This window comes from Drosophila serrata, unplaced genomic scaffold (genome assembly GCF_035046125.1).
Source record: "Drosophila serrata isolate PLE 108 unplaced genomic scaffold, ASM3504612v1 contig_276, whole genome shotgun sequence".
NCBI lineage: Eukaryota > Metazoa > Arthropoda > Insecta > Diptera > Drosophilidae > Drosophila > Drosophila serrata.
In genome coordinates this window covers 5447806-5471450 of record NW_028257174.1, presented here as the reverse complement: position 1 = coordinate 5471450, position 23645 = coordinate 5447806, and the positions used below count along the sequence as shown (strand labels likewise).

General features: G+C 43.9%; 2 protein-coding genes across 10 annotated transcripts in view; one reads left to right on the top strand and one right to left on the bottom strand.

Annotated features, from left to right (window-relative positions):
• Nucleotides 1–23645, bottom strand: part of LOC110179426 (uncharacterized) — a 125956-nt gene that overhangs the window by 68250 nt on the left and 34061 nt on the right. Inside the window, exon 1 of one of the 2 annotated variants that reach the window (XR_015272313.1) lies at nt 11932–11965. The exons of the other annotated variant lie outside the window; for it this stretch is intronic. The gene's annotated coding sequence lies outside the window, so the exon portion shown is untranslated. Of the gene's footprint in view, nt 1–11931; nt 11966–23645 lie in introns of those variants that run through there. 2 annotated transcript variants of the gene reach the window in all.
• PsGEF (Protostome-specific GEF) lies at nt 147–23110 on the top strand. Of its 8 annotated transcripts, none has more exons than XM_086835713.1 (14): nt 1988–2275; nt 3928–5275; nt 5986–6883; nt 6944–7121; nt 7179–7353; nt 13512–14063; nt 14202–16127; nt 16182–16297; nt 17095–17176; nt 18713–19471; nt 19538–20037; nt 20117–20869; nt 20924–21137; nt 21346–23110. In XM_086835713.1, exons 2-14 carry the CDS (start codon nt 4184–4186, stop codon nt 21430–21432), a joined length of 7332 nt encoding a protein of 2443 aa, XP_086691839.1. In that variant the 5' UTR covers nt 1988–2275; nt 3928–4183; the 3' UTR covers nt 21433–23110. The 8 variants fall into 8 exon arrangements, 7 of the variants coding, with proteins under 7 accessions (XP_020802613.2, XP_086691839.1, XP_086691841.1 ...); XM_086835715.1 differs by having other exon boundaries at nt 2159–2275; nt 13515–14063; XM_086835716.1 differs by having other exon boundaries at nt 2179–3837; nt 13515–14063.

Sequence of the window (23645 nt, the reverse complement as noted above, 5' to 3'; positions counted from 1 at the left end):
ATATTAGAGTGTTTAATGTATCTCATTATTATATAGTCTATTTCTCAACTATTAAACTATAAAATTCTTCTCCCACAATTTCCCAATTTTCTTAATTTTCTTAATTTCCTTAATTTGACTTAAATCAAATCCCTTCCCTTAGGGACATGCCAACCATGACACGAATGCATCGCCACTCCAGCTCCAGCGCCGTGGTGGAGGAATCACGTGGACGACGTCGTCCCGTTCCCGGTCTCCCGGGCGATGCCAACAAGGAGAACTTTGGGGTGCACTTTATGAGCAGTCCCTTTGGTAATGCCAGCCTGATTGCTCTCCAGGATCTGAGCAATGTCCATGGCAAGAGTCCGCAGCGTAGAAGCTTCAGCGAGGGCAGTGGTCCACGTCAGGCCACACCCCAGCTGGCGGCACTTCGTTGCCTGCCACAACGATCCACCGCTCTCGAGGATTCACAATTGTCCTCCTCCCGCATGGGTGATACCACTTTAGATCGTATGTTGGATGCCATCATAGAATCGGCTAGAAAGGAAGTGCGTTGCAAGGTGGTCCCGGCTCCACCTCCACCCAGTTCCAACACTAACACGGCGGACAATGGAGTCGGCGATGAGTGGAGCGAGACCAGTGTCCATGAGATGGAGGTGCGCACACCCACGCACCTGAAGAGACAGCGAGTGGTGCGCCGCAAGAATCCACAAAAGACCACCGGGCCCAAGTTGATGGACAAGCAACTGGAGAAGCAGAAGCAGCTGGAGTTGGAGCAGCAACTGGAGCATGTGCCCAGCACTAAGCGTTGCCTGAGCTTCTCCTCCAGCTCTGGTTCGAATAACTCCAGCAACGAGGAGGAGGAAGACGAAGATGGGGAGCAGGAGGAGGATAACCAAGTGGAGCAGCAGTTGGCCAAGAGGAGTTCCCTAAGTGCCAGGAGCAGTAGCAGCCGTGGCAGTTCCACTTCCAGTTCTAGTTCCCGTGGAGCGGATGGTAACCACCGGGGAAGCATTGATCTGAGCATTGTCTATGACACCAAGGAGCAGCAATTGAATGTACACGGTGAGTTCCAATTTCATCAGCTTCACTCCCCTCTAATTATTGGGGGATTAACCCCTCGAGAGCTTGGCCACTAATTGATTTACTTTTCGTTCTCCCTTTTCCCCCTCGATTAGTGATTCGTTGCCGGGACTTGCAGCGTTCCCATGGCAGTGGCTGCATCAATGCCTATGTGAAGGTATCTCTCTCTGGCCATGGCCAAGGACACTCATCATCTTCGGGGGGCAGCTTGAACTCTGGCTATCAGCGCACAGCCGTTCATCGGCATTCGGGACGTCCTTTCTTTGATCAGAAATTCAGTTTTCCTATTACTGGACCTGGCACTGCTGATGGCGAGCATCTTCAGCTGGCTGTGTGGCATCGGGATCGCCATTTAAAGTGAGTACGAGTACGGTCGAAAGCCAAGAAAGCCCAAGAAACAGGAAAACAAAACAAGAAAATGTATAAGAAACAACCCCCCCTTAACCATAAGCAGGGATACACTGGAAACTTTTAGGAATTGAAGAGGGAAAATAAGCTTAAAGTATAAATCATACATTTTGAATTAGGTTTTGGAAAGCCCAGAGGTTTTGAATCGGTCTAATTTAAGCTCAAAATTATGATATATAACTGGGGAATAATCTCCCAATTTTCCACTAGAAATCACTTGAATATTATTTGTAATATTTATACAATATTTTATATCATTATAAAAAAAAACATACAACCCATTTCTTTGCCCCTGCCAAACCATCGTTCAACGTTCGAGTTGAAGTCCTGTGGCCATGTCATTCACCCCGAAACGTTTATCGAGGGAAGAAGCTCCTTGGGGCTCCTTTCGAGTGGCTTTCAGCAGGGGGGCTCTGGCTGCTTTGGATTTTGGAGCAGGCAAAAGACCAAAGCTGCCATAGCGTCTGGTTAATTGTGGCGCCCTTCCTGGCCTCGTGGCACCTCCAGTATCCTTTCTCTTCCTGCCTCTGAGTGTGTGTGTGTCTTGTGCATTTCCTGCACATAAACAAGCCACCCTTTTGTATCATTTCCACTACGCTTGCGCAGTTTTTAAACAAATTTCCAAGCGATACGCGCGACTTTCCCGGGCCCAGAGCCAAGCGCTTTTCCAGCTTTTTCCCCCAAAGAGAGAGCGAGAGTCCAATGCTCAGTTCCCGTTACTCAGTCCGAGTGGCAAGCTCGCGTGCGAAAAGCGACTGGCAACGTTCGAGAAAGAAAAGCGCAAGGAAATTGAAATCGGCAAAAAGTAGGTGCAATTTCTACTATATGCACTTGAGGTTATATATCTTTCTAAAGAGATACATATACCTTGAAGAGGAATTAATAACAAATATTTTTTTATATTAATTTTTGGTGTGTGTCCTTGCCAAAGGAGCAAAAGTATGCAACGGAAAACTTATATAACAGTGTGTGTGCGTGTGTGTGTGCATGGATGGAAAGAGTGTAGCATAATTTCGGGGGCATGCTGCCTAAACAAAATGCGAACAGGAAATGCCTGAAGGTCCTGCCTGCAAATGTCTGCGTATGCGTTTGTGTGTGTGAGGTGTTCTCTTCAAAAAATGTTAATTAAGCTTCAAGGACATCATTAGCTTCAACAAAAAAATAATAATAAAATGAAGACTTTGTGCCGGAAAACGTAAATTTAATGCCAAATCGATGTGGTTGATTATGCAATGCCCCCCAAAAAAAGAAACTTAAAACTCATACACGCACATCTCTGGCAGACACACACACGCAGCATTATCCTGGCGGCTAATTGAAGTGGCCAACTAACTAAATGTACGCCCGGGACTACAAAAAAAGGCCGGCCATAAACCTTACGAGGCACCCCTACCTCCTACATTAAAGCCCATTTCCCCCATCATTTAAGCCAGCTTACCTCACGCACCACCTGCTTCTAGTTGCCATTTCCTTCCTCATTTCCCCATTTCCCATTTCCCATTTCCCTATTCCCCCATTTGCCATGCATAATTCAAGACCATGCGAGTTGTGAAAATAGTTTTGGCAGCGTTTTAAGTCAATTTACAAAACGACAAAAGCCACTTAATAATTGATGAGGCCCTGTTTACAGGACCTTCTTGCCCCCAAAAAAAAGAAAAGAGGAAAGGAAAGGCCAGTGCACCTGACAGCTGCGATTGCAAATAAATACAAGTAAGAAATAAATAAATACAGAGAGTACAAGAGAGAGTACGAGTGCGAGTGCGAGTCCTTTCCTTACTCCCGGAAAATCAATAAAAGTGACCCAAATACGCGCGCCAACTTCAGAACCAAGTGGCCAGTGGAAGAAGAGTGGCACAAGCCACTGTCATGCTGACACCACCACCAGCAACCTCTACAGAAGCCAGCAGGGGGTGGTGGTGGGTGACAGTGGGTGGTATATATATATATATACATCCATTTACCGCCCAACAAATTGGCCGGGCAAAGCGCATTTCCGGGCCAAACACACAACGTCGACACATTTCCAGCTAAGGAATGTGGCAGCAGCTTAAAGCCGCTAATTGATTTATGTCACGTACAGGCAAAAAAAAATAAAGGAGGGGGAAAAACTAGCTGGAAAAGCTAGTGAAAAGCGGGTCAGGTGCTCGACTGGGATCAGCTGTAGACAAACTATAAATAGACAAAGTCCATCAAACAACGTGCCAAAGACAAACCAAAACCTAAGACTAAATATCCAACACAAAAGGGTTGATATATCAATCATTTAAACAATCAATAGTTAGAATAAAGCCCTGGCATTATCAAATATTTAAAACTTTCCAGGGAAACCTCGAAAACTTTCGAAGGATAACTCAAAATCAATAGAGGGTGGGTTGTATACTTGTATCCTTTCTTTGAGTTATATAAAAATATGTGTAGTATACTTTACTTATGCATTTCCCATCTTCATCCCCGCAGACGCAGCGAGTTCCTGGGCTGCAGCACCTTTCCCCTAAGCGAGCTAGTGCATCCAGAAGCGGCAGCCTCCACCACCACCACCACGGCGGGATCCTACAAGTTGCTGGCCCAGCCATGTCCCCCGAACAACAATAATCACAATCACAATCGTCAGAGCCAAGCGAAAGTCACAGGTCAGGATCGTCCAAGAGCAGAGCAAGTACAGGAGCAGCAGGAGCTGAAGGAGCCGAAGGAGCAGCCGAAGGAATCCCTAGAGATGGCAACGACTGCCGCAGTGACAGTGACGCCACAAAAGACGGCCAATGGTTCGGGCGTGGGTGTGGGTATTGGAGCCACAACGACAACGTCACTACCTCTCAATGACGAGATCATTAGCATCAGTATCGATAGCATGGGACGGGAGGATCCCTTGATGCCACAACAGCCACAGCAGCCGATGAGGCTCAGCAAGAAGGCGCTCCATCAGCGGGATGCCGATGAGAATCTATTCCTGCGTTTCCTAGAGCTAGATCCGCCGGCAGATGGTAATGCAAATAGCACAACCAATGCCAGTTCGGGAGCGGGAACGGGAACGGGAACGGGAACGGGAGCAAGTGCCTCGTCAACGGCCAAGGCCAATGAGAGTAATGCCAATCATTTGAATGGAACCAGTGGGAGGCGTCAATCCACCATGCCCGGAGGAGGAGGGGGAGCAGCAGGTGGTAGCCATCGGCAAACGGGACGCACGCCCTTCACAATGACCAAACGGCTGACAAGGACCGAGGAGCGTGGCTTTGGCTTCTCCATTGTGTGGACACATCCACCGCGAGTGGAGAAGGTAGAGGCTGGCCTATCCGCCGACCGTTGCGGCATCCTGCCCGGCGACTATGTGATCTTCGTGGATAAGCACAATGTGGTCACGATGCCCGAGGCTGATGTTCTGAACTTGATACGATCGCAGGGCTCGGCCTTGACGTTGGAGATTTTCAGAAGGTCAGGCGCGGGCGCCACCACCATCATCACGAATCTGGGTGGCTCCAATGCGAATGTGAGTAGCAGTACCGCCACCACCAGCAATACCCGCCATCAGATGCCAGGCAGTCTGGGCGTTGGAGTGGCTCTAGGATTGGGCAGTGAGGAGCATGCCACAACCACGACAGCCACGGGAACGGGAACGGGAACGGGAACGGGCACTGGCACGGGCACAGCTATGATGAGCCTGCAGAGAACGGCCAGTTCCCGTATCCAAGGCTCTGGCCAGATGGGCAACAGTTTGAGTCGACCGGCCACCGCCTGCTCTGGGACAACCTCATCGATTGAGGCGGCCAAGAGGAGGTTACACCTGCCACAGGTCACCTTTAGCAAGGAGGTAGGCAAGGGTGTCATCGTCTAGGACACTGACTCACCTCATCTACGGTCATCCTACATACTACATATTCTTTTTTTTGTCGTCTTTGTATTTATACATTTTTTTTTGTATTTTTTTGTGTCTGTCATGTGTACATATTGTCCCCATAATTGCCCTTTAATTCGTTAAGTTTTATTATTAGCTTAATATTAATTTCCTTTTTTTTTAATAAATTTATAAATATATATTGTGCCTAGCCCTTAGTTCTTTTGAGAACCCATTGAACCCGCTTGACAATAAACTTTTTTTCGATTTCATGTGTCTGAGTTTTGATTTCTTTGATTGGTTTATACATTGAAATGATAAGGATTGGATAATGTCTCTAAAAAAACATAACAAATATATGATATTACAAGAAACCTATATATGACACCAATTATATATAATGTATAAATAGGACTTGATATCTTTAGATCTTGTGTTCCTTGTTTTTTCATCACATCACCTATGAAAAAGCTTTTTACCTCATAGATCATAATCCTGAAGACGTTTTCATTCTGTATACTTATATCCTATATTACAATTTCCCTCTAGAATTAATCCTTTTTTAAGACCTTTTCTTACCCTCATTGTTAACCAATAAGCCTTAACCCCTTGACCCCTTAATTTTTCAATTAAAACTAACCTAAATCCCTGTTCTTTAACATTTCTACTTTAACCACTCCCATTAGTCCATTGTGCCCATTACGGATAACCGGCGTCGTTTTCTCCTTCAACTAATTAGTCGCGAGCAAAACTTTACGGCAGCCCTGCACTTTGGAGTACAACGATTCGTGCAGCCTTTGCTGGAGCGAAAGGATCTAATCTCCCCGAATGACCACCGCACCCTGTTCCAAAACATTGACGAACTGCTACGCATCGCTGAGGATATCCTTGAGCAGCTGTGTAGCAGCCAGGATCAGCAGCATCAGCATCAATCGGATCAGGAGCCTCACATGAACTTCGCCTCGCGGGTATATCTCTCAAAGACGACAGCGATTTGTGCGGCATACAAGAAGTATTGCAATGGAATCAAGCGGGCGGACTGTGTCCTGGTCAACAAATCACGGCAGACGGGCTCCGAGTTCATTGCCTTCATCACAGAACCGGCTGTGCCGCGCAAGCGTCCCGATCTCACCATGTTCATCCATCGGCCACTGCAGCATTTCCGGGAGATCCTTAAATTGATGCAGTTGCTCGCTGGCAATTGTCATGTGGATACCGAGGAGCACAAGAACTTTAGTACGGTGATAGCTGAACTGCAGGCAGCGTATCGTGAGATCACTGTGAGCAGTGGCCTTATGGAGCCTTTGGGCGAGGGACGACCACTGCTCACGCTTCAGGATCTGGAGTCAAGGATGGTGTTCACCAAGTGTAAACCTTTCACCCTGGCCGTCCAGGGTCGCCAGTGGATATTTGGCGGGGATTTGTCCCGCGTTGAGGGGCGATCTGTGAAACCCTACTGGACGCTGCTTTTCAGTGACATTATTGTCTTTGCAAAGGTTAGCCGGGATCGAGTGCTGTTCATCACCGAGGAGCCTATACCCATAGCCAATGTTGTGGACTCCTGCTTTCACATGCGCAAGAAGAGTGAGTGTTACATTGATGTTTATCCTTGAATCTAAACCTAATTCTAATCCCTAATTACAGCCACCGAATTCCGTCTAACTGTGGATCCCAATGGACGTTTGGCCGAGAGTCCTACGGGTTACTGTGCCCCCGATCTCACCCGAACGCCTAAGAGAGGAGCCCGCCGCAAGAGTCTTATCCTGCGAGCGCCCTCCCTGGAACTCAAAGCCGTCTGGCAGAATCTCCTCCAGCGACAGATGTAGGTTTCGATTCAACTTCAACTTGAACTAAAACTAAACCCAAAACTCTCTCGCAGATTTCTGGTTAATGCCGCCTTGGGTTCAACCCCTTTGTCCAGTCCCTTGGACTCGCCGGATGTCCTTAATACTCTGGTGCCGCTGAGCGATATTGGACTGACCTCCGCCTCGATGGGCTCCATGAAGCTACCATCGCTGGACAGCATCCATTTGAAGCAGCAGCAGAAACAGCAGGTGCGTCTCTTTCGCAGCAAGCGTCTGGACAGCGCCGATTCCTATGAGAATCTACAGCGCCTGGCCAGTGCAGTGCGTCATCATTGCACCAGTGCCAGCACCACCACGAGCAGCGCCACCCAGACCCAGTCCCAGTCCCAGTCCCAGTCGCAGGCCCAGACCTTGTCCCAATCTCAGACCCTGTCGCAGACCTTGTCCCAGTCTCGTACTCTGTCGCAATCGCAGACCCTGTCCCAGGTTCAGGCACCGCAGAGCAATAGTTCGCCGGCAAGGAATGGTTCGGTGATCAATGGTCTGGGCATCGGCTCCTCCTCCTGCCTGAGCAGCAGTGGTGGTAGCCTAGTCCAGGTGCATACCCAAACCCTAACCCAGTCGCAGACGCATTCGCAAACCCAAACCTCGGTGCTGTCCTCTCTGTCGCTGACCAACTGCAAGTGCCTCACGGTTATACCGGAGGTGAGCACTGAGCAGGCGCCGATGGTACCACCTTCAAGGCCTCATCCCTCCAAGAAACTGCTAGAATTTAGTCTTAGCTCCGTGGGCAGATCCTTTATCGATGAGTCTAGTGCGAGCATGGCAGGTAATCCGATGGGTCAGGTTTCACTGACCACACCGGAGACACCCACACCGAATATTTCGCCCAGCTCACAGCCCTGCAATTCGGATGCCTTTTCCAATGACTTTGTGCCGCCTCCAGCGACGGCATCGGATCGACCACCCGGTATTCCCTTGGCCGAGTTCGGTGGCTCTTGGGATCTTCTGGAGCTGGATCTTCAGCTGCATGAGGTTAATCTTGATCCCTGCTATGACACTGATGTTGAGGAGTGTATATTTTTGGGTGACGATGCCGATGGGGTTTGTGACCAAGACGATGACGATGATGATGATGATGAGGAGGAGGAGGAGGACAGTGTGGTGGTGGATGATCCCTTTGGCATGTTGCCCACTAAGCCAACGCCACCGGATTCCCTGGATCTGTGATTTGACTTTTGGCTGCAGTCGGAACCCAATCTTAAGAACCATCCAAGTCCCAACACCGATAACGATAACGATACCGACACCGATACCTTGCCGCACAATCTTTGAACCCTTGAACGAGCTTAGACAACTATGTAACCACCACTGAATCTTTGGATAAACTCCACACCTCCCACTTCTACACTCTCCCTCTCTCTTAATATAAAGATATATCTTTCTATATATATCTCTCTTTATATATCCCTCTCTATCCTGCTCCATTGGCGAGGCTCCCTCTGCTCTGCTTTTGCTCCGCCAGCTTCGCTCAGTGTATCAGCGGCAGTTTCTCTGGAAGATTGGGTAATGACTTTGCCAGGATATCAGTAAGGAGATCAGATCAATTAAAAGATCTTAAACAAAACTCCTTAGAAGATCAGTAAGGAGATCTCTCAGAAGATTAGAAGGGGTATCCTTTGGAGGATGAGTGGGGGGATCTCTCAATTGATCAGTAAAGGGCTTACTCAGAGGATCATTAAGGGATTCCTATAGATCACTAAGTATCTCCTTAATAGACCAGAGTGATCTTTGAGAGAATTCCCAAGAGAATCAATAACAGAATCAGAATTGAAATCAAAAGCAAAATGCATTCATTGGACTTTCAGAAATACCTATAAAAATTCCCCATTTTCGAAGGGTATTTTTTTGGTCCAGTGTATGTGTCCAACGATATTTGCGAGTGAGAAGTGACAATTATCCGTGGGAATTGTACATAGAACTATACCATCTCTCTCTACCCCTCTCCCTCTCTATGTGTGTGTGTGTTGTATTGTATATACCTATAAATATATATATACATATAATATAAATGCTCATAAATCCCCTGAGAGCACCCGCATATGATCCATCCAATTTGATTCAGAATCGAGTGTACATAAAAGGTTGGACAAGAGAGAGGTGATGGATGATGAAGTTGAAGATATAGAGAAGCAGAGATACATTGTACTAATACTTGGCTCTCTTTAGTCATATTTATATTTACATAGTATACATAGTATACACACCCTAGATATTATAGCCATAATTATGTACAATTTGTCACAAAAGTGTTTTCGCACGAACTTTTTCTTATATTTTTCCCAATTTTATTAATATAAATCAACTATGAAATAAGTTTTGAACAAATTTTTTTATTATTTTATATTCTACATTTATTTCTTAATAGTATTCAAAAAACAAAACTTAAATTCTTCAATTAACAAAAAACATATAACAAAAACAAAAAAAGTCTCCCTAAAGCCCACTGTCACAAAAGTGTTTTCGTTTTTAACATATCGGTGATATTTTAAAGCTAGACTTATAATTAGAAGAAATTAATATTTTGTATGATGACCTTTGGCCTTAATAACAGATGTTAGTCGTGAATTCATCGAATTTATTAATTTTTCTATGTAATCCAGTGGGATCTGATTCCACTCTTCCAAAATGACTGCTTTTAGCATTGGTCGGGATGTGGGATGTCTTTTTGCTACCTTCTTCTTTAAAAACGCCCACACATTCTCTATGGGGTTAATATCCGGGCTCTGGGCAGGAGTGTCGATCACTTTACCGCAATTATACAGTGTCCATAGTCGTACATTCTGAGCTTTATGCTTTGGGTCGTTGTCTTGGTAAAACTTAAAGCTCTGTCCAAATCCAAATTTTTTCGCGCTATTTACTAAATTGGTTTTTAAAATATCTAGATATTGATTAGCATCCATTGTACTTTCAATAAAAACCAAATCGCCGACACCTTTGATGGAGATGCACCCCCACACCATGACGGACAATTTGCCGAATTTTACTGTCGGTATTATGTTTTTATTGTTTAGAGCTGTCAACGGCTTTCGCCACACTCGGTTGGGTCCCAAGTTATAAAATAACATTATTTTCGACTCGTCACAAAAAATAACGTCGTTCCAATAAGTTTGGGGTTCATTTACAAGAATTGTTGCAAAAGAAAGGCGCTTCTCAACATTTGCCTTTGATAGCAAAGGTTTCTTCCTAGCTACCCGGGATGTAAAATTATTGCTTTTAATTGTCCTTCGAATAGTTTCATGAGAAACATCCACTCCACATTCCTCTCTCACCTCAGCCGCCAGTTGTCTTGTCGAGATCATGGGGTTCTGGTCCACCTTCCTCATAATAAGACGAATTACTCTGTCAGAGAGCTTACTCGGCCGACCATTTACTGGTTTATTTTCGAGTCTATTTTCATTTTTGGCGCGACTTATTATATTTTGGACAGTGCGTATATGCAGCTTGAACATATTTGCAAGTTCTGCAGTGGTTTTTCCATTGTTATGGTTGTAATACACCAGTTGTGTTACATCGAACGACACTCGTTTTCCTGGCATTGTAAAACATTTAATTTCTCGACTGTCTCCGTCTGCATATAACCAAAAAATGACCACGAAATGCTCGAAATGCACATTAATTTCATCTATTCGCAGAAAAACTACCGTTATAACGGTACAAGCATATGCGAAAGACGAGAAACAGCAGAGATGGTAAAAACGAAAACACTTTTGTGACAGTGGGCTTTAGGGAGACTTTTTTTGTTTTTGTTATATGTTTTTTGTTAATTGAAGAATTTAAGTTTTGTTTTTTGAATACTATTAAGAAATAAATGTAGAATATAAAATAATAAAAAAATTTGTTCAAAACTTATTTCATAGTTGATTTATATTAATAAAATTGGGAAAAATATAAGAAAAAGTTCATGCGAAAACACTTTTGTGACAAATTGTATATTAGCTAGTCAAAATATACATTGTTTTACAAGAGTTTTTAGCTTTTAGATACATAAAGTATATATAGAATATTACCCAAACAACACTCTTTCTCCTCTTGCTCGCTCTCCCGGATTCGTAAAATATTTAAAGCTCGATTCGATATTATTAACCAAAGTTTTGATTGCCAAGAAGGAAACCCAAAGAACTAAGAGAAGAAAAAACAATAGGAGTTATACTATAATGTTAATAATGCTTCCATTTTGTAGCCAAAAGAAAATTTTAGAACCTATTATTGGATCACTGTTAAAGCCATTGTTATTCCCACATTAGCCTAGTCCTAGTTTCTATTATTGAATCGTATGCTAAGTTGTTTGAATTAGCCAAAAGTTAACCTTTGACAAAATTATTAACTAATTAAGTTAGACTGTTGATTGGCCAAACAAAAAAAAAAAAGAAAGAAAACCTGAAAAAACCCAGTTGTATATAGACACAAAGACATTCCTTTGAATATTTACCTAGAGTATTCGTATTCGTATCCGTATTTGTATCTATATTTGTATCTGTATCTGTACCACCCTGTTGTGTGTGCGTGTGTGTAAGTCTTGGCTGGTTGTGCTTTCCCACACTTGCTACTTTCCATGTATCTGAGCCGACTATAGTCGATATATATCTATATAGTCGATAGCTATCGATGTCAATTATCTGTGGCAAGCATACTTTGTTGCCTTTGCGTATATATAACTTCAAGCTAATCACAAGTATCTAAATATCTGTATCTCTTTAAAAAACAGAGAAAAGGAGCACTTTATTGCTATTTGCATAGTGGTGAAAAATTAAATTAAAGACTTACCCAGTAGAGATTCATATTCATCTAGTTAGTATCCTGAAAATATATCGATTTTTGTAGTATTTGTTAAAGAATTTATATATACCTTATATATTCTAGAGTTCTATTTTTTTATTATTTTTTTAAGCCCCTTTTTTAACTTTTTCTGACCACTGTGCTTGTACAATTTTGGTTCCAGAGCTAGAGCTGTCAAAAAATTCAATATTTATCGATTTTAAATCGATAATATCCAGCTCTAGCTTAGAGCCTGCCAGCCAAGGGTTTTTGTAGATTCACACACTCTTTCCACTAGCACACACACTCTCCCTACACACACACACACACTCTCCCCTCTATGCTCTTAATTGTTGAATATCAAGCATACGCCGTGTTGTCTTTAATGCTCCGGTTTTTTCGAGTGTGCCTTGAGCAGTAAACAACAACAACAACAAACGAAAAAGATTTCTATACACACTCTTATATATATATATATGTATATGTTTAGAAGCAGATTTATAAACATATATATTTCTATATATTATACATACTATTTAGATTCATATTCTCATATTCTGTAAACTTTGATGTACGTCTAGAAAGGTTTTTGCGATTTATTTACATTTAACACGAAATGAGGAACGAGATATACACATCTATATATATGTATATATAAAACATATATATATCTTGATATCTTGAGTCCATTTGAGATTGAGATTGCGAAGAGAAACGATGAATTAAAAGAAAAAAACAAAATAATAACAATAAAAAACCAAAATGATTCTTTGACTAAAAACGCTTGTGATGTTCTTTTTATTTCACTTAAAAACAAAAATAATAATAAAAGAAAAACACAAAGGAATAAAACAGGGGAATGGAAATAAAAGAAAAACCCACCGAGCACGCTCCGCTTCCTGAATTGTAAACCACAAAAAAAATATATAAACAAAATATATATATTAAAAATATATATCTTATAGATATATAAAAACAAAACCAAAATTGATAAATTAAAAATTGTGATGGACTCAATTTTAGTTTTAAGTTCGAATTGCTTCTTCCTGTTCTCAAAACTGATTTCAAATTTCCATTGCTTCTTAGATGTTTTTGTTGTGACTTGTACCCAACCTGTACACACACCTTGTATTATCCCCACGATCCTGTATTATCCTTGTTAACCCGCTTATATATACCCATCTTGAACCTGTTGTTAACCGATAACTAACTCCATTCAGAGCCAGAGATCAAGCGTTTTTAATCAAAGATGGATCGCGATTATTATTGTTTCCGTTCCGTTTCTCCGCTTCGCAAATCAAAATAAAATATAAGAAAGTTCTAAACAAAAAGGGGGAAAGAGAGTTCTAAATGTAAAGAGAAAAGAAAGAAAGTCAAAGACAAATCCCTAACAAAGTTCAAGCAAAAGCAAAAAGCAGCTAGCAAAAGCAGCTTTCAAAAGCAGAAAGCAGAAAGCCTTAAGCTAGAGAGAGCCCATCACAAATTTTAATTTGCCAAACCTTAGTGGGTCTAGTGCTGATGGTGGTGGTGGGTCCAGAGATCCAGGTAATGTATATGATTCACATCCACACCTCCTCATAATCTTCCAGCAGCGCGGATTGAACTCCTCGCATGCCGTCCTAGGAGGAGGAATCGGTGGTGTCACCACCGATCGTTCCCACTCCCATAGCAACAATGGTGCCGGCACTGGTGGTGGCCATGTGGAGCAGATCGAGCTACTGATCGATGAGAAATGCCGGATCCTCAACAAGACGGGAACTCCCAAATCCAGTGCCTTGCATTTGGCCAACTGGATGAAGGGTCAGCTGGATAAGCAGCAGCAACAGGCTCGCCTGGCAGCCATTGCCAGATCCCAGGAGAATGTAAGTGCCGAGGATGAGCAACTGATTTTCAATAGCGACAGCGAGCAGGATGAAAGGATCACATACTGGACACGTCAGCAGCTGGAGAAACGCACCAAGGAACTCAATTTGGCCAAAGAGAATGGTGGATTATCGGCCAAGCCAAATTTTGGAGGCAAACGACTGAGCGGCGTGGAGGAGCTGAGTATGAGTGCCACCTCGGATATATACTCCACCTCCGATGCAGAGGCGGTGACCAGTGTGATAAGTCAATCGCATAGCACCACCTCGGATAGTCAGGTGAGATTTGAAACAAAACCTTTCACCAGTATCTCTTCATTCATTTTATCCCCACCTGCTTAACTTATTGCTAAACCTGCTCTTTGTCTCTCTCTCTTCTTAATCCTTAAAACCCGCCTACCTTCCCTGTATGATTAGATCACCGTAAGATCCAGTCCCATTGTGCTGGACAAGCTGGCCGTGTGCCGGCATTGCCACAAGAATTGCCAACAGAGCGGTCCCGGGGGCAGCAATCGTTCAGCCGGTGCCGCTGCCGCCACTTCCGGTTCCGGTTCGAGTCCTGTCCTGCTTTGCAACTCCCTAAAGGTGCAACATAGCCAATCCTCGCCCAATCGCTGTTGCAAACTCAATGGCATCTCCTCGGATACCCTGGCCATGGAGCTGGGTCTGGGTATGGGCACAAGGACAGGCACCACCACCACCTCCGCAGGCACTCGAACCGGAACACGAACTGGTGGCGGTGGCGGCAGCGTGACCAGCATGTCCAGCAGCACCACCAACACCACCATCACTGGGGAGTTATCCTCCAAACGGGTGGCCAGCAGCAGTACACGCCGGGAGACCGGCGACACCGAAAGCGATGTGGCTCAACTGATCACCGATGAACTGTCCCTGTCCCAATCAGAGGCCACCGATGACAGCGTCGGGGCGATGCCCAATAGCAGCAGCTTCAGTGCCGGCGAAGGGATCAGCTCCAAGCTACGTCATCTAGATCAGACATCAGCTCCAGCTACAGTTCCTGCACCCTCTGCCTCCCTGCCCAACGGCCATTGCTCCAAATCCAACTCCAATTCGGTGTCTGGCTCCCCAAAGCCATTGCCTCCTCCACGGCGTACTCGCATCGTGGCCCAGTTGTGTCAGGAGCCAAGCAGACCCAAGGCCAACCAGCAGGTCAAGGCCATTGTGACCATCACAGAGACGGCAAGGATTATGAGAAGTGTGGAAAGAAGTCCCTCAAAATCTGTGGGCGCTGGAGGAGGATCACCCGCCAAGTATGCTGCCTGCCATTGCCGTTGCCAACCGGAGGACTTTACCCATGCCCAGCTTTCCCCCGACAAGATGGAGCACCAGACTTGCAAACTGTTGGAATCACCTAAGCAAACCACCAGCACAAGCACCATTGAGCAACAGAAGCAGGAGGATGAGCAACTGTCCCTGATGCTCATAGGCTTGGCACAGTTTGCTCCAGCGGCTAGGTTGTGCGGTGGAGGAGGAGGAGGTGGAGCACAGCAAGGACATAAGGTTAACCAACGAGAGGAGGATAATGCCACACCCACGATAGCCGTAGTGCCGCCCACACCAGATGCTGTGCTCACCAAGACCAGCACTCATGTGTGGGATAATAGTGGTTGCTCCTCCTCAAATGGAGGAGGAGGAGGAGCAGGGAACTCAACCACCACCACCACTAGCACGGCCACCACAACCACCAAGCAACCCAGGCAGGCCACCATTGAGAATATACCCGAAGATTCCTGCGATGAATCCCCGCTAGACGAAGAGCCACCATACCGACCCATGAGCAGTGCCCTCCGACGTTTTGGTACCATGTCCAGTCTGGAGAAGCTACCCTCCGATGATCGCATGGATGAGGCCGATGAACTGGATGATGACCTAGAAGAGCCCACCTCCTACACACCCAATGGTCACGATGAGGATGGGGATGAGGACGATGGAGATGGAGATGATGAAGAGGTGGGCTCGGATAAGGCCTTGGCACAGAACCTCATTGAACCATCCACCTCGGCAACGGGCATTCACTTGGCCAATGGCGATGTCCTGGCCAGTGGAGCCTGGACGAATCGTGCCGGGGCCTATGTCACCGACAAAATGTCCTTTTTCGAGGAATCGCGAGCGTTTATAGACAAGTATTTGGGTCGCTGGAATGCAGGAGATGCCCAGCAGCAGCAGCAGCAGGGAGGAGGAACTGCCTCCGAAACGGATGAGCAAATGGATGAGTGCACTTCGGGAGCCACAAGCGGGGAAGAAGTATGGGGTACACCCACCAGTGGCGGGGATAATGATGATCAGGATTTGCAGTTAATTAACTCGGAAAATACGCATTCGGTGAGTGGAAAGATGTGATTTAAAGGATCTTTATCTAACTATAATGATATATAGTCACCCACCAAGTCGAGCACTTCGCTCAATGATGACGATGACACTGAGTTGATGATGGATGAGCTGCTGATGGCCCCGCCCATGACAGCGAGCACTATACGAGGACTTTTGCCACGGTATGTAGATCCTTTTTTGGGGAGTCTCCCTCTCCCCACCCCCCCAAACCACCTTAAGAAAGCTCACCTGAAAAACTCAAACTCACACTCACAGACACACACAGCCGGTAGTTGAGATAAAACCCTAGATTAGAATCTATGAAAATCCAGCTGCGAATATATATACATATATATATATATATATATATATATATAATATATAATATATATATGTATACTACATCTATCATATAAATATATAGTCTAGTATATAGTTATATATCGTAATAGTGTTTTTAATAAGACAAAATGAATTCTCTGTTTTTTTTTTTCGTGTACTCCTTTGGTAACTTTCTTTCGTAGCTTTTACAGGTGTTTATCTACCTTTTGGTTTCCATTTACACACACAAACAAACCACTGAACATATCCCTAATTCGATTCGAATCAGCTTCATCCTTCTATATCTTGATCTCTCTCTCAATATATACATATATATAGCCTTTGTATTATCTAGAATTTTGCTCACTCATACGCAGGCTATAGTCATAGTCATAGTCATATAGTCAGGCTAGGGTAGCTTAGCCCTCTCTCTTATGTATATCTATATAGTCATAATGTATCGGAATCGAGATCTATATCATTTATGTCATCTATATACACACACATCGAACCAATCAACACACATACATCGATCGACTGTTGCTAAATTCCAATTGAAATTCGTTTGCATACGCCACACACACGTATTATCGTAACGTATATACCGTATATCGTATATCGTATATCGCATCCGTAAAACGTATCCGATCCAACATAGACGTCGCCTTGAGCCCCTGTTCGAGGAAGAGACGGAGAGCGACGAAGAGAAGACGCAGCAGGATAGCGACGACGTCAAAAAGGTGGGTCGTTATTACAGCAAAATCCCAAGACACGTCCCAAAATATTTAACTTAATCAACAAAATACTATCAAATATCAATAACTACTTTAAAATTTAAAATAATATAAAAATATATATTAGAAAAAGTACCAAAATAATATATAAAATATACAAGAAAAAGTATCAAAGTAATATATAAAATATATAATAAAATATTTAAAATATGACAATTTCTTAAAAAAATCCAATTTTAAAATACTCATAACTAAGCCAAAATAGCATTAATTTTAACTCGGAAAGCTGTCCTATGTTTCTTTTTCTTAGGCAAAAAAATTTGCTTACTCAATTCAAAACTTAAAAAAATTAAAATTTTATCAAATTTTTTTGACAATTTTAATGATATAACCCCTTAAAAAAATTTACAAAAAATTTAAAATTTATTTTTCTTCCTGAGATGGCTAGATCGATTCGGCTGTTGATGCTGATCAATAATATATATGATTTATAGGGTCGAAAATGACTCCTTCACAGCGTTTTAAGCTTCTGATTAAAATAAGAATACCCTAAAAGAGTATAAGAATTACTACAAAAACATCTTTAAAATATTTGAAAGGAATACATAACAAATATAAAAAACTAATAACATATGTATGTACAAAAAAATTCTAACATATGTACATAATAAAATATAAAAAACTTTGAAATTAATAAAACCGTGTCGCGTTTCGTTTCCGTTTCCGTTCCGTTTTCGCATTCTGCTGCATGGCAAAAACAGTGTCAACTGTACCTGAGCACCAGCCAGAAAGAGAGAGAAAGAGAGAGTGAGAACGCCTCAGGGGACGAGGTTCGAACTCTAGATCTAGATCTGGATTCTATGCCCCTCAGGCGGCACTCTCTCCTCTGATCTGTGGCCTATATAAGCAACCCCACCTAGCACACTTGCATGTAGCTTAGCCTCAACTCAATGAACTAACCCAAGAACCTTGGTTTGTCTTTCTCTATTTTGTCTATACTTTCATAAACCATCATCGACTGCAACTCGCTCATCACCATCTCTCTCCATCTTCATCGCTCAAAATCACCATCAAACAATCAATCAATCACGCTCTAACATGTTTTGACTTTGTATGTAAACTGTACTTCCGTTTTGCCTGTCTATTTTTGTATATCTGTATTAATGTTGCTTACAAAATCACAAACAAATAATGTATCTTGGGTAGAAGGTCGTAGTGAAATTAGTGAAGCTTTAGCCCATCCTGCAATATTGCGAGCTCATCACCATCACGAACACACGAACGGGTCCGGACAAGGACAAGGACAAGGACGACGCCGATTGACAACGACGACAATCAATCCGATCCTGCTGTCGAAATTCCGTACTGTAAACGAAACACCGAACCCCACCACCATCACCATTCGCCACAATACACCAAACTCATCCGACCATTTACGACCTTCCTATTCACCTTCATCCCCGGGGGCGGCGCCAATTGCCAGCAGGAAGCTCTATCCCAACCAGAATTGATTAGTTGAATTCTATTCCCAACAATTGGTAGGGGGAAGCAACGACCAATGGCCACTACCTAGAGGATTCGGCTGGAAGTTCAGACGACAGCGAGGCAGCTGCAGTCCCCCAACCACAGTCACTAGTTCCAACAGCGGTGGTGCCGGATCGGGAGGAGGATCCATCGGAGTTGGAGCTGGAGCAGCAGCAGGAGGAGCAGGAATCGGACTCGGACTTGAGACAGGTTGTGAAAGCGGAGAAGGAAAAGCAGGAGGAGAAGATGGTGGAGCACCGGCATACGAATGTAATGATGGGGCCACGGCCATTGGTAACCACACGATTGCTACCCACCACGGCCATCGTATCGGAAGTGGGGCCATTGGTGGCCTCATCTTGCGAGTATCTGCTCGATCAGCGCCCCTCGAGCGGATCGAGCGGGTCACCAGGACGAGATCGAGTCGCCGGCAGCAATACGAGCACCACGATGCCATTGCCACCTACTCGGGTGATGCCAGTAGCGATGACTATCGATACAGGGACAGGGATCGAGATGGGGATGACATCGAGGACAACGACGACGACGACAGCGATGACAACGACGACTATGGTGACGACGACGATGACGACGACGTCGATGACGATGGCGAATCGAGCTCCCTCATCGATTATTACAACAATCAGCAGCGGGAACGTCACTACCAACTCCGGAGGCAGAGCCAGCGGCAAGCCGCCGAGATTTGTTCCACCGCCGCCGCCACCACGTCGCTTGCTGCTCACCCAGACCGATCTAAGCGCTGCTCCAGTCAAAACGGTGAGTATTCCTCTACCTCCTAGAAGCTATCAGAGATCTTAGTTTTATCCTTAATCCCTCTTTTAGGAGCCACCTCAAAGAAAATCTGGCGCTACTGCTGACAGTGGCTCCTCGGCGGCTGTCGGCGTCGCCGCCAGCGCTTTGGGCCCAATCGGTATCGAGTCAAGGATAATGCCAGCATCGGCACCGAATACCATCAACTCCAAGCGAGTACCGTCCTCAACGATAATCGAGACCTGCCTGCTGGGGGCACCCAGGCCCGCCTCAGTCACTTCATTAGCAACAGTCTCGAAGATGGCAAAACCGATTCCCACAGTCGAATCCCAGCGGGAGAGGAAGTCTCGGGAGGAAGAGGTGCCGGGGGAGCAGGAGGAGCAGAGCCACAACCCAGTTGCAGCGGAGCAAGACGCAACCGGTCCACATTCGGTGGCCGGTGTCCAAACGCCCCACGCTGGCTGCGGCCTAAGTCCAAGGCTGGAAATGCGACTGGCCCTCAATCACGACATCCTAGGGGACGAGGACTTGATTTGCTACGAGCCTGGTCCCGATCTAACAACTATTCTGGGGTGAGCTACAGGATATATCAATATAGTTATTAATTCATATAATACCCAATTAATTAATAAATGACTGAATGCATTTCAGGCACGACCTCTCCACATTTCATCGTCTGACGGGTCGCGATTTATTGAGTCGTTCAGCCACGAACCGAGTGCAGCCAAAAGAGGCTGTCATATCGTACTCTCAACATCGCAACTCAAAGATGGACACACCGACGGTGAACCGACGACCCCGACCCCTTTCAGCGGGCGCGGCCTTGAGTCACAGTCACAGTCACAGTCACAGTCGCAGCAGTCACAGCAATACCAACAGCAGCAGTCACGGCAGTCCACTCGCCGCTGGTGGATCAATCCGTGCCGGAGAAGATCTGGCACAACAACGGCATCCGCATCAGCCGGGACATCCGGCGGGTTGGAGCGTTGGTGGATCTGCGGCTCGAGCCGGAGGCAACGGGAACGGAAGCGGAGGCGACGTGAGCATCGGCTCCAAATCCAACAGAGACGGGAGCAAATTAGGAGATCTGGAAATCTTAGCGAGACGCGAGAAGATATACTCCATGTCTCAATCGAGGAGTGGCTGTCGAGTCAGGGAGACATCCACAATGTCCACGACTCTGGTGGCGATGGCTTCGGAGATGCGTACGGAGATGGAGGCGATGGCGACACCGATGGCGGATTCAACGAGACGCGACTCTTCCTGGCCGACCCGAGCAGCTGCAGCAGCCTCTCTGACGAGGACGAGGAGTACTACTTCGATGGACGGAGCGGGAGCCATCACTACAACCACAACAATGACTGAGGCATTCCTTGAGACCGATATAGGCAGATCCAAGCGATTGTAAGTCGTTGAGAAAGTATATATTTATGATCCTGACTATGTCCCTGCTTTCAGAATAAACTTCATTAAGCGTCGCAACTCTGAGATAACCGCCAGTAGCACCACCAGCAGCAGCACTCCCAACTTCTCCGACGGCACCGTCCAGCTCGTCGATCAGCAGCCTCAACCGAGCCACAGCCAGAGTAGCCTAATGCTCCAGAAGCTGCCGTCCTCGTCGGGCCAGGACTCGGCGGCAGAGATGGCCCAGATGTCGCCACGAAAGGATAACGTAAGTTAGACTCACGTAAATTGGGTATATCAAGAGGAAAAGTACGATTTAATATCGATAAAGACATTGAGCATGATCTCGATAGCTTACATTTTGATACATATATATCGAAATATCAAAGACAAAGATGTTTTGTTTACATTACTGATAGATAGATAGATAGATAGATTTTCCAACATCCCTTATATCTTTGTATCTTCTTTTCCAGGACAAGCCATCATTGAACCGCCGCCTGTGGAAGCAGATCACCAAACGCCGACGCACCAATTCCGTGTCCCAGATAGTCGCAGGCTAGGGGAATCCCCGGAAGAAGCACTCACTCAAGCAACACCCACTTCCCTCCTCCCTGGAAGCACATTCGTCCAACCCTCACACACTTAACATAATGTGTTCTAGAAGGGGTTGAATTTTAATTAAGAAAAGTAAAGCCCTCAAACAGATTTGGATCAGTGATGATGGGCCATGACCGATAAGGATAACGAGTAACGGGATATTTGCACAGGGACAGGCAAATCGATAGAGACATCTATCTATCGATGGTGCATATCGAAGAAGGAATCGGAAGACAACACTTAGTAGTATATTAAGGTTTTTTGATACGACTTTGTAGCTAGCGAATCCCCCGGATCGCAACGATCACGGGCAGCTCTAGGCGTCCAAATTGCGTCCAAACAACAACAACAAGAAAACGATAGATCGACAAATCGATGTGAGTCGATAAAGATATCGAATCGATACTCCTGCCAAGGAAGCAAGGAAACGAGCCAGTCCCAGCCAAATATGAAACAGACAACGAATGGCAATTACTTAATTGGCAGAGAGAGAAAGAGGAGGCATCCACACACACAACACACACTTGACACAACAACAAGTAAAACCAAGCACTCGGAATCCAAATCCAGCCAAAATAATGACTTAGGACTTAGGGGGCGTTCCGTACACACTGACTACATATATTTTTTAAAAAACGAGACAAAGTCCGGCATTCGTTATTACATGTATGTCTTGTAGCTTTTAGCCATTTCGGGTTTTTGTTGCGCGGGATTAACAGTGTGAAATTGCCTTACGTATTCAATGAACTATTGTATGGGTAGCTTAACGTAGTTGTCTTTATACATAACATTTACTACTACAACATTTACACTAACATTTACATTTACATTAACATTAACATTAACAATTAAAATTAACGGCCACAGCCTCAGAGCAGTTAGTAGTAGAGTCAAAGTTAGAGCTAGAGTCAAAGTTGGAGTCAGAGTCTGTTGTCGGTAGTCGTATAACAATTTTAAGTATTTAAATTCCACGTTTTTTCTCAACTATTTACAAGCGAAACTTTTTGCATCAGTTAGATCTTATATATACATCAAATATATATACATATTTATATATATGTGTATATATATAGGAAATCTTGGTAGTTCATTTCACATTGAAATTGTAATTGAAATTGAAATCGAGAAAACACAAGCAACACACAAAAATTTGTTTGTTTTGAAGCTAATAAAAAATTATACGAATTAATAACAAACGATCAAGTACATTTATCAGCTTTAATAGAAAATCTAATATATGTATATATATATAAAAATATATATACATGGATCTAAATAGTTCTAGTTGTAGTTATATAATTGACATATACGAATTACTTTTGAATAGTGATCGCCGATCGGGGTTATTAGGCATTTAACACTCACATTCACACACTCACGAGCCAATCGTTGCGTCTCTAGGCACCGTTTACAACCACGTGAGAGAGATTGATACCCTGTAAACTCCCAGAGTCCATTAATTTGCTCTCTCTTAATATTTTTTTTGTCTTGGGGTATTTTTAGCAGAGTAGTACGAGTACGTATGAATTTTCCTCTTGAAATTCAATAAGAAATTCAATTATATAAAGAAGAAATTCCACAGAAAAGCATCCAAATAAATTCAATATACAAAATAAATCAAAACGAAAGTTAAAAAAAAAAGAGTGTTTAAAAATTTTTTAAAGAAGGGGGTGGTATTCTTATACATTGGTTAATGGAATTTAAAGAAAAAACCTTTTCAGTCACTGGTCAAAGCTTTTAATACCCTTTTGTTTACAATATTGTAAAGAATATGATGCGGATATGTATATTTGATTTCATATGTCGCGTTACACAGCTTATTTTGTTATAGTATCTTTTGGATATAGAATAGTAGATACTTGTTTACATTTTAGTTTTATATACAATGATATATAGCTAAGCGTTTCAAAATTATTATATATTTTTATAATCAAAATCTTGAAACAATTTTGCAGCCAAATTAAGATTTGTCGAGTTACACATCAAAACATTATTACAGATTTCAGTGAAAAGAATCTTTAGGATTTACTTGGTTTAAATTTTGATTTCCTAGATAAATTTTTCAAGACTTTCAACTAGTTTTATTTTACCAATTGATAAAATGTTAATTATAATAAATATATTGAATAGATATCTTTCCAATTAACCTGGTTCCGGTTCCCTGATAAAACTAGAT

Excerpts from the sequence above, each read along its gene's own strand:
- PsGEF (XM_086835713.1), top strand. The coding sequence starts at position 4,184 with ATGGCAACGACTGCCGCAGTGACAGTGACGCCACAAAAGACGGCCAAT. Across the intron at positions 16,298-17,094 it reads ATACGAGGACTTTTGCCACG|ACGTCGCCTTGAGCCCCTGT; the intron begins GTATGTAGATCC and ends GATCCAACATAG. Across the intron at positions 19,472-19,537 it reads GCGCTGCTCCAGTCAAAACG|GAGCCACCTCAAAGAAAATC; the intron begins GTGAGTATTCCT and ends TCCCTCTTTTAG.